The sequence below is a fragment of the Bufo bufo genome, chromosome 7 (genome assembly GCF_905171765.1).
Source record: "Bufo bufo chromosome 7, aBufBuf1.1, whole genome shotgun sequence".
Lineage (NCBI taxonomy): Eukaryota > Metazoa > Chordata > Amphibia > Anura > Bufonidae > Bufo > Bufo bufo.
In genome coordinates, this window is record NC_053395.1 from 184,966,214 (window position 1) to 184,979,274 (window position 13,061).

At 40.9% G+C, this 13,061-nt stretch overlaps 1 protein-coding gene across 1 annotated transcript in view; it reads left to right on the forward strand.

The window, feature by feature from the left end:
* The window catches only part of LOC121008813 (dynein heavy chain 11, axonemal-like), a 489,011-nt gene that overhangs the window by 371,117 nt on the left and 104,833 nt on the right, over window positions 1-13,061 (forward strand). The window contains exon 68 of the mRNA XM_040441508.1: window positions 7,373-7,513. Within this exon, the coding sequence (XP_040297442.1) occupies window positions 7,373-7,513 (141 nt within the window). The remainder of the gene's footprint in view (window positions 1-7,372; window positions 7,514-13,061) is intronic.

Below are 13,061 nucleotides of genomic sequence, written 5' to 3' on the forward strand. Positions count from 1 at the left end.
GGAACAATCCTATTACACCTTGCTGCACTGATGGGCACCCAAATTGCCATTATACAGCTCTGTAAGTCCCGCAAATGGTTCTTGTTATTGGGGTGATACAGCCATTAACAGGGTTTATTACAAGGAAATATTTTTACGTCTTATTTGCCCTTGTGTGGTGCAGTTATATGTTCTAAAGCATTTTTTGGCTTGTATTAGTGGGAAACAAAGGACTTATTAGCCGTTGTGTGGTGAAGTGCTAAAATTACAGCACTTTTTGTTGTATATTAGTGGCCTAAAGAATAATATATTTGCTGTTCAGTGGTGCAGTTATATGTTCTAAAGCCTTTTGTGGCGTGTATTAGTGGCAAAAGAAAAATATATTTGCTGTTTAGCTGTACAGTTATATGTTCTAAAGCCTTTTGTGGCGTGTATTAGTGGCAAAAGAAAAATATATTTGCCGTTCAGCGGTGCAGTTATGTTCTAAAGCCCTTTTTGTCGTGTAATAGGGGCAAAATAAAAATATATTTGCTGTTCAGCTGTGCAGTTATATGTTCTAAAGCCTTTGGTGGCTTGTATTAGTGGCAAAGGTAAAATATATTTGCCGTTCAGCGGTGCAGTTATATGTTCTAAAGTCCTTTTTATCGTGTAATAGTGCCAAAATGAAAATATATTTGCCGTTCAGCGGTGCAGTTATATGTTCTAAAGCCTTTTGTGGCGTGTATTAGTGGCAAAAGAAAAATATGTTTGCCGTCCAGCGGTGCAGTTATATGTTCTAAAGCCCTTTTTGTCATGTAATACTGGCAAAATAAAAATATATTTGCCGTTCAGCGGTGCAGTTATATGTTCTATAGCCCTTTTTTGTGTGTATTAGTGTGAAAAAAGGGGCTTATTAGTCGTTAGCCCTGCACAGGGGAGTGGCAGAGGCCTAAATGTTTCTGGTGCAAGCAGAGGTCGCAGCAGAGTAAGGGGCCGTGGCAGCAGGGGTCACTTCAAGAGGCCTGAGCTCCCAGTGTCAGCTAGCGGTCGTGTCTTGACCAGCAACCTAGCGGTTCTTGAATGGTTGACTCGGTCATCTCTGTTTTGGATCCACTCCTGGTTTTTTTTTGGCATTGGCAATTCTGATGGATTACTGACCAAATGCTGACTGAGTAAAGGCAGATGCTCAACAGACAGGATCCATTTTTGGCGGTTATTGTTCTGACGGATCAGAGGAAGGGCAAAATAATCAGTGACGTCAACACAAACTTACTGCTGACACCCTCTCCACTCGGTTGGGGGGCTCTACTTGTATAAGCGTTTAATAGAACAGGTTTTGTAGACATCTATGTGGAATCAACTGACGACAATGTAAAAGTAGTGCGCTTCTTCTTGACGCTAACATCGACCTGTAAGGCTGAGTTCATACTTGAGTTATTTGGTCAGTTTTGGCCCCATGACTGCCCAAATAAGTGAAGTGTGCAGTGATTCTAAGAGTGACGCCTGTCATCTGCATGTCATACTGACTCACAGTATTATTTCACTACCACAGCAGATCCCATATGCGTGTTACTGCAAGGCACAGTGTTCTACACCACTATAAAGGCTCTCAGCAGCCAGGAAATAGCTGTTTTTTAATGCCATTCGCCGCAAATAAATTCGGATTGAACCAAATTTTTTCCGAAAATTCGGCGAACCAGCCAAATAGAATTTTTTAAAAATTCGCTCATCTCTAGTCATAGCCCAACAGAAATGTTATTTATCCATTCACTGATCTAGCCCACCAATGATATTATATTTTATTTTTTCCCTGCTCTAGCCCACCAGGGATATTTTCATTCACCCCTTTACTCTTCTAGCCCACCTGTAATGTTATAATTTATCTTTTCATTGCTCTAGTCCACCAGTAATGTTATCATTTATCCTTTTATTGCTCTAGTCTACCAGGAATTTTATCATTTATCCCTTCACTGCTCTAGACCACCAGGGAAGTTATCTTTTGCGAACAAGTTGTACTTTCCAACGCCACCATTTAATATTGCATATGATGTAGTTAGAAGCGGGGGGGGGGGGGGATTCCAAATGGGTTAAAATTGCAACAAAAAAAAGCAATTCCACCACAGTTTTACGGGGTTTTTATTTACTATGTTCGATGTGCGATAAAACTGATCGGTTACTTTTATTCTACAGGTCAGTACGAATCCGGCGATACCTTATATGTATAGTTTTTCTTGCGTTTTGATAGTGATAAAAAAATTAAGTGGGAAAAAAGAAATTTGTTGCCATATTTTGACACCTATAACTTTTTTGCAGTTATGTGTATGGAGCTGTATGAGGGATTGTTTTTTGCAGGGCGATCTGAACTTTTCATAGATACCATTCTGGGGTGTGTATGACTTTTTGATAACTTTTTATTACATTTTTTTGTAGATAATGAAGCGACTAAAAACGGCGAATCGGCCATTTGGACGCTTTTCTCCATTTTGCTGTTTGCCATATGGGGAATATATTTTATACTATGGGTGTTTTCGCACATCGCAACACCCATCATGGGTCTTTTTTTTTTTTTTAAATGTTCTTTTATTTTTATTTTTTACTTTTTTTTTACTTTTTTTTTTATAGTTTCCATTGGGAACTATAACATGCAATCATCTGATTGCTATTATCATAGACTCCAATGCACTAGCATTGGTATTTATAATCATTTTACCACTTTCTTATGGAGCCCTATTACAGGCAAGGGCTCCATAGGAAATACTATGCAGCAGCCTCCTGTCATTTACAAAGACAGGGGCTGCTGCACACACACTCCGGCTCCTCCGATCACCACAAGGGGGAGCCTGAGCATCACCGGAAGCACGCGCTTCCGGTGTTTCACGCGCTCAGATGCTGTGGTCAGGATTGACCAGGGCATCTGAGGGGTTAAATGTCCGCAATCGGCATTACTGCTGGTTGCCGACATGAGCCGCGGGTGTCTGCTAGAAGAAGCAGGCGGCCACCCGCGACTATGGCACCCGCTTCGCTCAGAAGCGGGTGCCATCTTTAAAGACCCGGCGAGCGCCGTACTATTACGGCGCTGGTCGGGAAGCATTTAATCTGTATGTATATCTCTGGTTCTCTTTAACCCCACAAATCTTTACTGTACTTCGGTAAAGATTATGAACCAATCAATGAGTAAAGGCTGTATTACACAGGATGATTTTTGGACTAAACATTGGGAACACAATGATCATAGGAATACCAGTTCCCAATTATTATGTCTTGTAAATCTTATACCCGTCCTCCATTGTGCTGATAAGACCACATTCCTGAGTGATCTCAGAGACATACGTGCTGCACACAGGAGGAGGAGCCAACAGGTTTAAACTCTTTGGCACACATTCATTCGTTAGACTCTACCAAGAACTTCTTCCTAGGTAGGATGTAAGTATTGATTAGTCCTATCTCTTGTACACACTGGTGTGTCGGTCAAGTGTTATAACGTGGTAGACAGTCATGTGTTATAGCATGATCGACTGAGTCTCTACCCCATTTAGGCTACTGATGTATTTACTTTTTAATATTCAGTATGTGATTTGTTTGTGTTATTGTATATTTAATCAGATTTAGTAAATATATTTATTCACGTAGCCTGAGTAAGCTTATTCATTCTCAAATCTTTTTAATTTGACGTTATGTTACAGTTGTGTAGACTTGCTCTGCCTTATTATAACGTGAATTCAAAAGATTTGAGAATGAATAAGCTTACACTGGCTAGTGAATAAATACATTCACTAAGTATGATTAAATATAAGATAACACAGACAAATCACAGAATAATAAAAAGTAAATAAACATCACAAGCCTAAATATGCAATATGGGGTAGGGCTCTAGTTTGCCAAGCTATAACACATGGCTGTCTACCATGTTATAACACATGACTGACACCCAAGGGTGTACAATAGATAGGGAAAGTCAATACTTACATTCTGAAAGGATCAATAATGTTATTTAGTCCAGATGTTAGATGGTTAGGGATGTTATTCAGTCCAGAAGAAATAATTAGTATTGTTAATCCAAATAATTAATTGATTACTGTTCACAATTCATCCAATGATCAATATTCATGATTGTTAGTTTAAAATAATAATGAATGAATAATGATGTTACTTGTTGCGTGTTCATAATTATCATGATATTCAATATTTGTTGATCCCCTGTTAAAGTTTATATATACATCATCTGTTTAGATGAGCTGTATATCATTATGAATGGAAATTTCCTCAGGGTAAATCTTATCAGCGTAATATGTATAAACATATATATGTATGCAAAACTTTCTTTTGCTGCTAGCAGCTCAACTTTACCGCATCGAGGAATGGCCACCTGTGTAAGTGATGTTTCCTGCTATCAGCTGGATCCCCTGGTTCCCCATGTGTCGAGTCGTGTAACTCTTCTTAGCTTGACGTCCCACGTACTAGTCAACTTACTTGTTCTCTGGTATGGCGCGCTGTTTGCCAAGCTATGCCGAGCACTATTTCTTGCGATTCTGGTTTACACTTGTATATCTCGACTGTAGTATCTCAGAGGATCCTTTTGGATTACATCAATTTTACCAAAAGCGTTTCAGAGCTACTTGCTCCTTCTTCAGTGGTTTTTTATTTTTCATCATTTTTTATTATTTTTTCTTATCTATATTGCTTTGAGTATGTGGTTTGATGTATTGTGTAAATTTAAAGGACCAATTCTTAATGCAGTCCCAAGTGATTGAGTGCCTGTTGAGACGGGTGAGCCACTATATCAATTCTCCAATACTTTCATCCACCTAGAATGAAATTCCATTTGGAGTCCCCCTAATTGTCGGTGCATACCACAGTTATTCCCATCAGCCCCTCCCCCATTGTGCATCACGCATGTCTCTGAGATCACTCAGGAATGTAGCCTTATCAACACAATGGGGGATTGGTACTACATTACAAGGAATATCCTTACGCAGAATACTAAAAGTAATATAAAAGATACAAAATTAAAGGGGACAGAAACAATCAGTACTTAAAAAACCCTTACAATAAACCTATATATCATAAATATAGCCTTTCATATCAATAAGTGAATACATCGACTTTGATCTTGTATATTTACTATGGAACAACAGGGTAGCTGGACTGTTGCTGATTACTATCTATATTGAATAGTGATACATTCAAATACATCTGCACCGCATGGTGACATCCAATATGGCCACATTACAGCTTAAAAAGTTGTGCTGTATGAAAAATTTTAAAAATGCATTGTACTAAGCATTACATACTTAGAAATGCAAGAAAAGATCCATTTGGCAAGCACTGTCTGATGTGACCCCCTATTAACAGTGTGGAAATGTTGGTGCCTATGGCCTTTATTTAGTTTTCATTTTACCATTTAGTAGCATGCACAAGAAGTTACCTGCTACTTATTATTCAGAGAGCCACTGTTTTCTGCTTGACCTTCACTTCCATAGACTGTTAACAGTTGCAGCACATTTATTTGCAGAGGTTGCCGAGCGATGAAGGAGGTAAATTAACACCATTTATACTGTTTCAGAATATTTTTGGAGTCAATTATGCACATTCCTATAGACTTATAAGCGTGAAATATGGTTCCTAATATTCATAACATTGCAATGAATATTTTTATCTGGCTTTCTGAGCACAAGTTAGTGTTTTGTACAGCATGGAACTAAATTCAAGTACGTGCTCATCAAAGAAAATTATTATGGCTAGCCACAAACACACCCATTTCCAATAGGGATGGGGAGCGATTGAAAAAAAAAATATTTTTACATTTTTAACTCTGTATATCCTTGTGAACTGGTTAGTTTTAATAGTTTGATATTTGCGTTACTAAAATAGTGCATATTCTACCAGCTTAGGAAGCAATCACTTTTTTTTAAATAAATCATAAAAGAGTTGTCATATGAAGACAATCCATGTCCTATCCCCATGCCAAATCAGAGAAAATGGATGTAATAGCAGGGCATTCCCTGCATGGCACTCCTGGCTAATAGTCAGAGCAGTTCTCTAAGAGCGGCTCATGCTTTGGTGGATTTAAGCAGCTAATTGTTCCTGGGGAAGCCATAGGCAGGACATGGATGAACATTCATTTGGAATAATTGGCTGCCCATGACTTCACCTGGGCAATATTATCTGTTTGTTGGGGGTTCTGGGAGCCATAGGATAAAATGAAACCCTGATATATTCTAAGCTCTCAACCATAAAATTGCCAACAAAAGAATATATTTCTTACACAATTTTATATTTTTTCCATTTTCCAAATGACTTAAAATGTTCAATAACAGAAAAGGAAATTGTAATGACTGTAAGTAGGGACAGACAAGAACATTGAGCCCTAAGGCTAGTACCCAGCCTGCTTTCCCTACCTACTTGCAGTACAAGCCCTTGATAGCTAGACTGCAAATGATCAACAGTCCCTATGCTATATAAATGCAGAGAAGGACTAGCAAACAAATACAAACAAACACAATACAGAGTAGTATGTGAATGGGTTACTAAGCAGTACCAAACGAGAGACAGAGAGTGGTCAGAAGAGAAGTCGGGTTTAGAAGCATGATCAATCCAAATAAGCACAGGAGCAAGAACCAGCAAAACAGCTAGTGAGTCAAAGGCTATTACTGGCACTGGTGTATGGCCAAGAAGGGATTTAAGTAAAGCACTGAGTCCTTGGATCAGAACCTGATAATTCCTTGACTCGGCGCTCCAATAGTCAGAAGCACTAGCACACAGTAATAGAGCAGCTGAGCAATCAGCCCACTGCTATTCTCTCCAAGCACACACCCTCTGTGGGGAGACACAGAGTATTGCATCCTATTTCTAATGATGCGTCCACATCATCAGGGGTGTGGCTCAGCAGAGCATCTCTCCTGGCGCGGCTGCGCCGAAGCTGATGTTCGCTCCGCTAGTGCCCAGACAGGTAAGTTTGTTACAGACATGGAAGGAATGGACCTGCACTGACATGGTGGGAGACATGGACAGAGTTCTAGACATGTATAACATTGCAGGATCACCAAGTACAGCATGAGATTGGTATAATGACATAAAACTTTAGTGGGTGCCCTGGTTTTGATTTGGTTGATAGGGGTACGGAGGAAGCGGTTATCTATGCCCCATTATCTACCCATCCAACCATACCTTCATTTTGAAAATATCATGTCAGCTAGAAGGTTTCTGGTTCGTCACAATGATAAAGTGTTAGAGTGAAAGTGTTAGGGTGCAAATTTAGGTAGCAAAAGGATAAATTAAAACATCACTGGTGGGCTAGAGCAGTAAAGGGATAAATTATAAAATCCATGGTGCGCCAGAGCAGTTAAGGGATAAATGATAACATTCCTTTTGGGCTAAGACAAGGGAGCTTTTTTAATCTGTGTTTTTTTTTCAGGTATTAGAAGCCAAAGTTAATGAAGTGAAGATCAATGAAGCTCGGGAGCACTATCGTCCTGTGGCATCAAGAGCCTCCCTCCTGTACTTCATCATGAATGATTTGAGGAAAATCAACCCGATGTATCAGTTCTCGCTTAAGGTACTAACCAGTATATTAAAGGTGAAATATCTAATATATAAAGCTGAGTGTATGTATGTATGTATGTATGTATGTCCGCTAAAGGAATCCACACCGTCGCATTTACAATCACAAAATTTTTCATTTTGAGTGGAAATTTTCACCCCGAGCTTTCCAATTATTTGCCAAAAATTACGCCTAGTAACCTAACCTCCAAACAGGAGTCATTGTCTGTTGGCTGTTGTGGCAGTTAGCATGGATATTCATCAGTTTGCATATAGCAACCAATCACAGCTCTATTTTGCTACAGGTCATTAATATGAGCGCTGATTGGTTGCTACAGGCAACGAAGGGCGTTCTTAGTATAATACAGCTTATGTGTGAGTTAATATGATTTTGATTGCGACGTTTAGCCAACGTTGTTATAGAGGCTGATGTAACTCACATGACCTTTACAGCCGGTTCAGACCTGAGCGTTTTACAGCGCGTTCCTACGCGCTGTAAAACGCTCAACAAGGAGAAACCAATGCTTCCCTATCGGCATGGTTCTCACCTGAGCGTTTTACAGCGCGTACGATCGCGCTGTAAAACGCCCGACGCCCCAAGAAGTTCAGGAGCCCATTGTCGAGCGTTCCCAGAAGTCTATGTACGGGAACGCGCGACAATGGGCGTTCGTTTGTCTCCGCAGCGCTATTGTAAACGCCCGTAATATCGCGCATACAAAGCGTACGTTCAGTACGCTCTGGTGTGAACCCAGCGTAAGTGTACACTAATTCTGTGGGGGTTTTATATACTCTCAATTAAAGACAATAATGCCCCGTAAGAAAAGAAATTTGATTTTCAGGCCGCTGTGGAGGTCACAGTTAAAGGGTGGGCACTGTGGAGGTCACTGTTAGGGGGCAGGGGACTGTGGAGGCCACTATTAAGGGGGCAGCTGCTGTGGAGGTCACTGTTAAGACAGCAGGGTACTGTGAGGTCACTGTTAAAGGAGCTGGGATCTGTGGCAGTCACTGTTAAAGGGGCAGGCACTGTGGAGGTCTCTGTTAAAGGGACAGGGAATGGTGAAGGTCACAGTTAGGGGACTGTCCCCTATGAAGGTCACTGTTAAGGAGCGGGGTGCTGTAGAGGTCACTGTTAATGGGGCAGACCCCTATGGAGGTCACTGTCAAGGGGTTGGGGTGCTGTGAAACTCACTGTTAAAGGGGCAGGCTGCTGTGAAGGTCAAAGTTAAGGGGATGTTCTGCTATGGAGGTCCCATTTTAAGCAGGTGGGGCAGTGTGGGCGAGTCACTGTTAAGTAGTGGAGTGCTGTGGAGGTCACTGTTAAGGGGGCGGGGTGCTGTAGGGGTCATGTTATGGGGGGATACTGTCTTTTAACGACATGCACAAACATTAAATGAAATAGATGAAATATACTCGTGCAAAGCGGGGTCCTTCTGCTAGTATATACCGTATATAAATATATATACAGTGGATATAAAAAGTCTACACAACTCTGTTAAAATATCAGGTTTCTGTGCTGTAAAAAAATGAGACAAATGAGCTCAATTAAAATCCCTACCATTCCAGAAGCGAATGGTATGGAGCTACTTAGACCCTTTACAGCAGAGGAGGTGACGAAAGTTTTAGACACAATACCATCGGGGAAGAGTCCTGGCCCAGATGGGTTGCCTATTACGTATTATAAAAAGTTTAGGGACATGCTTATTCCCCAGTTTGTAAGTCTATGCAACTCTCTGTTAGGGGGTGGGACCCTACCCCCACAAGCTCAGGCAGCGCACATAACGGTGATCCATAAGGAAGGGAAGGATCAGGAGGCCTGTGGAAGCTATAGGCCAATCTCCTTGCTTAACACTGATCTAAAGTGGTGGGCTAAATTGCTAAGCGCTAGAATCTCCAAGCTTCTGCCTGGGCTTGTGGGGGAGGAACAAGTGGGATTTGTCCCAGGACGAGAGGGAAGGCATAATGTGAGTAGGGTAGTCCATGCTGTATCCTATGCTAAAAAGAACAAGACTCCATTGGTGCTACTAGGTACCGACGCGGAGAAGGCGTTCGACAGAGTCAGTTGGCTTTACATGCGCAGCGCTTTAGAAGCATTTGGTTTCCCTGAACAGTTTATTGGAGCCATATTTTCTCTGTACTCCTCACCATCAGCACGCATCATGGTAAATGGAACTCTGTCGGACGCCTTCCCAATACGCAATGGTACACGCCAGGGATGCCCGCTTTCCCCTACTCTCTTTGTACTTACCTTAGAGACCTTGTTGTTAAAATTTAGACAAAACCAGGTGATTAAAGGATTACATCTAGGTACATTTACCCATAAAATGGCGGCGTTTGCCAATGATTTGCTTCTTTTGCTAACAGACCCAGTTGAAGCTATGACAGAAGTTTTGGATATCTTCCAAAAGTTTGGTGAATTGTCCAACTTCAAGATCAATATGGACAAATCAGAAGCATTAGGGATATCCCTTTCACAGACACAGCAATCTAAACTTAGGGATTTGACTCCCTTTAAATGGCCCTCAACCTCTATTAAGTACCTAGGCATAAACATACCTAGCAATCCTAGATTGCTGTTCAGTCTGAACTTCCCTCCTCTGCTGAAAAAGATTGAGAGCTTTTTAAAAAAAAAAGGCTCTCTACCATTCCTGTCCTGGCTAGGGAGGAAAAATGTAAACACGGCCTATGTTCTCCCTCAACTGCTATATACCCTTCGTTCGCTTCCATTACACTTACCGGCGAATTACATGTCCAAAATTAGACTCCTGATTGGGAGATATATTTGGGCGAACAAAAAGGCTAGACTCCCCTTTGGGCTGCTCACTAGGAGACGAAAACAGGGTGGGATCTCACTTCCGGATATAGAACAATACACACAGGCCATTCACTTAGAGAGATGGATTGCTCTGACTAGACCTACACCCCCACCCATACATGTGGAGTTGGAACTTGCTCTACTGGGGGAAACAGCAGACTATATGTTGTGGTTTCCTTTCAAAAAGCCAGATAAGAATACTCTGATCAGTGCTATCACAAAGAGTACTATCCTCGCTTGTAATAAGACGGGGGCGCTCAATATGGGAGAGGGGAAGCTGTAACCTTTGATGCCACTCAGAATGTTGCCCCAAATACTAAACACAGCTCGGGTTGAAGCCAGTCCCATTTGGAAGTCCTTACCAGAAGTATTAGTGGGAGATCTTGCGAAATTGGGTAGCCAGACAAGTTTTTATACCTCCCTTAGTAAAGAAAAGAATACAAAATGGGATTTTTTGCAGGAAAGAGATTTTGAAATCACGTGTACTAAGTTCAAAAAATCCAGACTTGTTCCACTAGCAGATCCTACGTGGTTAGAAACGTATATATTGCTTCCCAAAACACCCCTGAAATGTATATCACTCATATATACGCAATTGTTGAGAGATAAGAATAGCTGCCTACCACCATATGTTGAAGCTTGGGAGAAAGAACTGAACTGTGTATTAGATGATAGTGACAGGAGATTTGTTTTAACTCATTCACATGGATTCTCAAAATGCATTCTGACCCAAGAAAATTCCCTGAAAATACTCACCAGATGGTATAGGACTCCTGAATGGCTATTCCAAATGGGGTTAGGGATGGATTACCTCTGCTGGAGGTGTGGAGAACATAGGGGATCTCTTTCGCATATCTGGTGGTTCTGTCCAGGTCTGAAGGGGTTTTGGGTGGATATTGAAAAACTGATTAACCAGATTTGTTTAACGAATTTGAGGCTTACACCGGAGTTAGTTCTATTGTGGCTACCCTCGACCGTCTTTAGACCGAACAGAATGAACCTGCCCACACATATGATAGCGGCTGCTAAGCTATTGATTCCTACAAAATGGAAGGATAGGGATCCACCGTCAATTAAAATGTGGCATGACAAAATGGATGACATACTGTATGTAGAATGGAGGAGCTGGTGGGGTGGTCTTGTCATAGCAGAGATAAATACTTGCAAACCTGGGAACCATGGATTAAATACACCAAAGATAAGAGATAATGTTAGTTACAAAAGGGGGGAATGCACCTTAAACAGCCTATGAGTTACTGTAGAGAAAGTTGGGCCATTAGATCTGCCCTAAAGACAACCCAATGTAACTGAAAACTGGAGTGAACTTCTTAGCTTCAGATTAACCTTTGATCTAGGAGCTGATGATACCTGTCTATATAGGAGAGAGTCAAGTCGGCAGGACCTACTTGTTACTTTTTCTTTTAGTGTTTATTTCCGTCTGTTGTATTATTTTTCTGTTTTCCTCAGCATATGTATGCATACATGAAGGAATGAAAAGACCTGCTTGCATTGACTGTACCTGTTCACCTACTTGTGTTGTCAGGCTTATGGCCTAGGAGCATTGATTTTCCAGATTATCATTGTGAACGGGAGTGGTCGTTTGTATGCTATAATATACATGTACTGTTTGATGGTCTGCTCATCCATTATGTACAATATGACTGTTATTTATCAATAAAAACAGATTTGACTAAAAAATGAGACAAAGATAAATCATTTCAGAACATTTTCCACCTTTAATGTGACCTATAAACTGTAGAACTCAATTTAAAAACAAACTGAAATATTTTAGGTAGAGGGAAGAAAAAATATAAACACAAAATAATATGGTTGCATAAGTGTGCACACCCTTAAACTAATACTTTGTTGAAGCACCTTTTGATTTTATTACAGCACTCAGTCTTTTTGGGTATGAGTCTATCAGCATGGCACATTTTGACTTGGCAAGATTTGCCCACTCTTCTTTGCAAAAACAATCCAAATTTGTCAGATTGCGAGGGCATCTCCTGTGCACAGCTCTTTTCAGATCACCCCACAGATTTTCAATCAGATCCAGGTCTGGGCTCTGGCTGGGCCATTCTAAAACTGTAATCTTCTTCTGGTGAAGCCATTCCTTTGTTGATTTGGATGTATGCTTTGGGTCGTTGGCGTGCTGAAAGATGAAGTTCCTCTTCATGTTCAGCTTTCTAGCAGAAGCCTGAAGGTTTTGTGCCAATATTGACTGGTATTTGGAACTGTTCATAATTCCCTCTAGCTTAACTCAGGCTGCCACCACCATGCTTCACTGTGGGTATGGTGTTCTTTTGGTGATGTGCAGTGTTGTTTTTGCGCCAAACATATATTTTGGAATTATGGCCAAAAAGTTCAACCTTGGTTTCATCAGACCATAACACCTTTTCCCACATGCCTTTGGGAGACTTCAGATGTGTTTTTTCAAAATGTAACCTGGCTTGGATGTTTTTCATCGTAAGAAAAGGCTTTCGTCTTGCCACTGTACCCCATAGCCCAGACATATGAAGATTGTTGTCACATGTACCACACAGCCAGTACTTGCCAGATATTCTTGCAGCTCCTTTAATTTTGCTGTAGGCCTCTTGGTAGCCTCCCAGACCAGTTTTCTTCTCGTCTTTTCATCAATTTTGGAGGGACGTCCAGTTCTTGGTAATGTCACTGTTGTGCCATATTTTCTCCACTTGATGATGACTGTCTTCACTGTGTTCCATGGTATATCTAATGCCTTGGAAATTCTTTT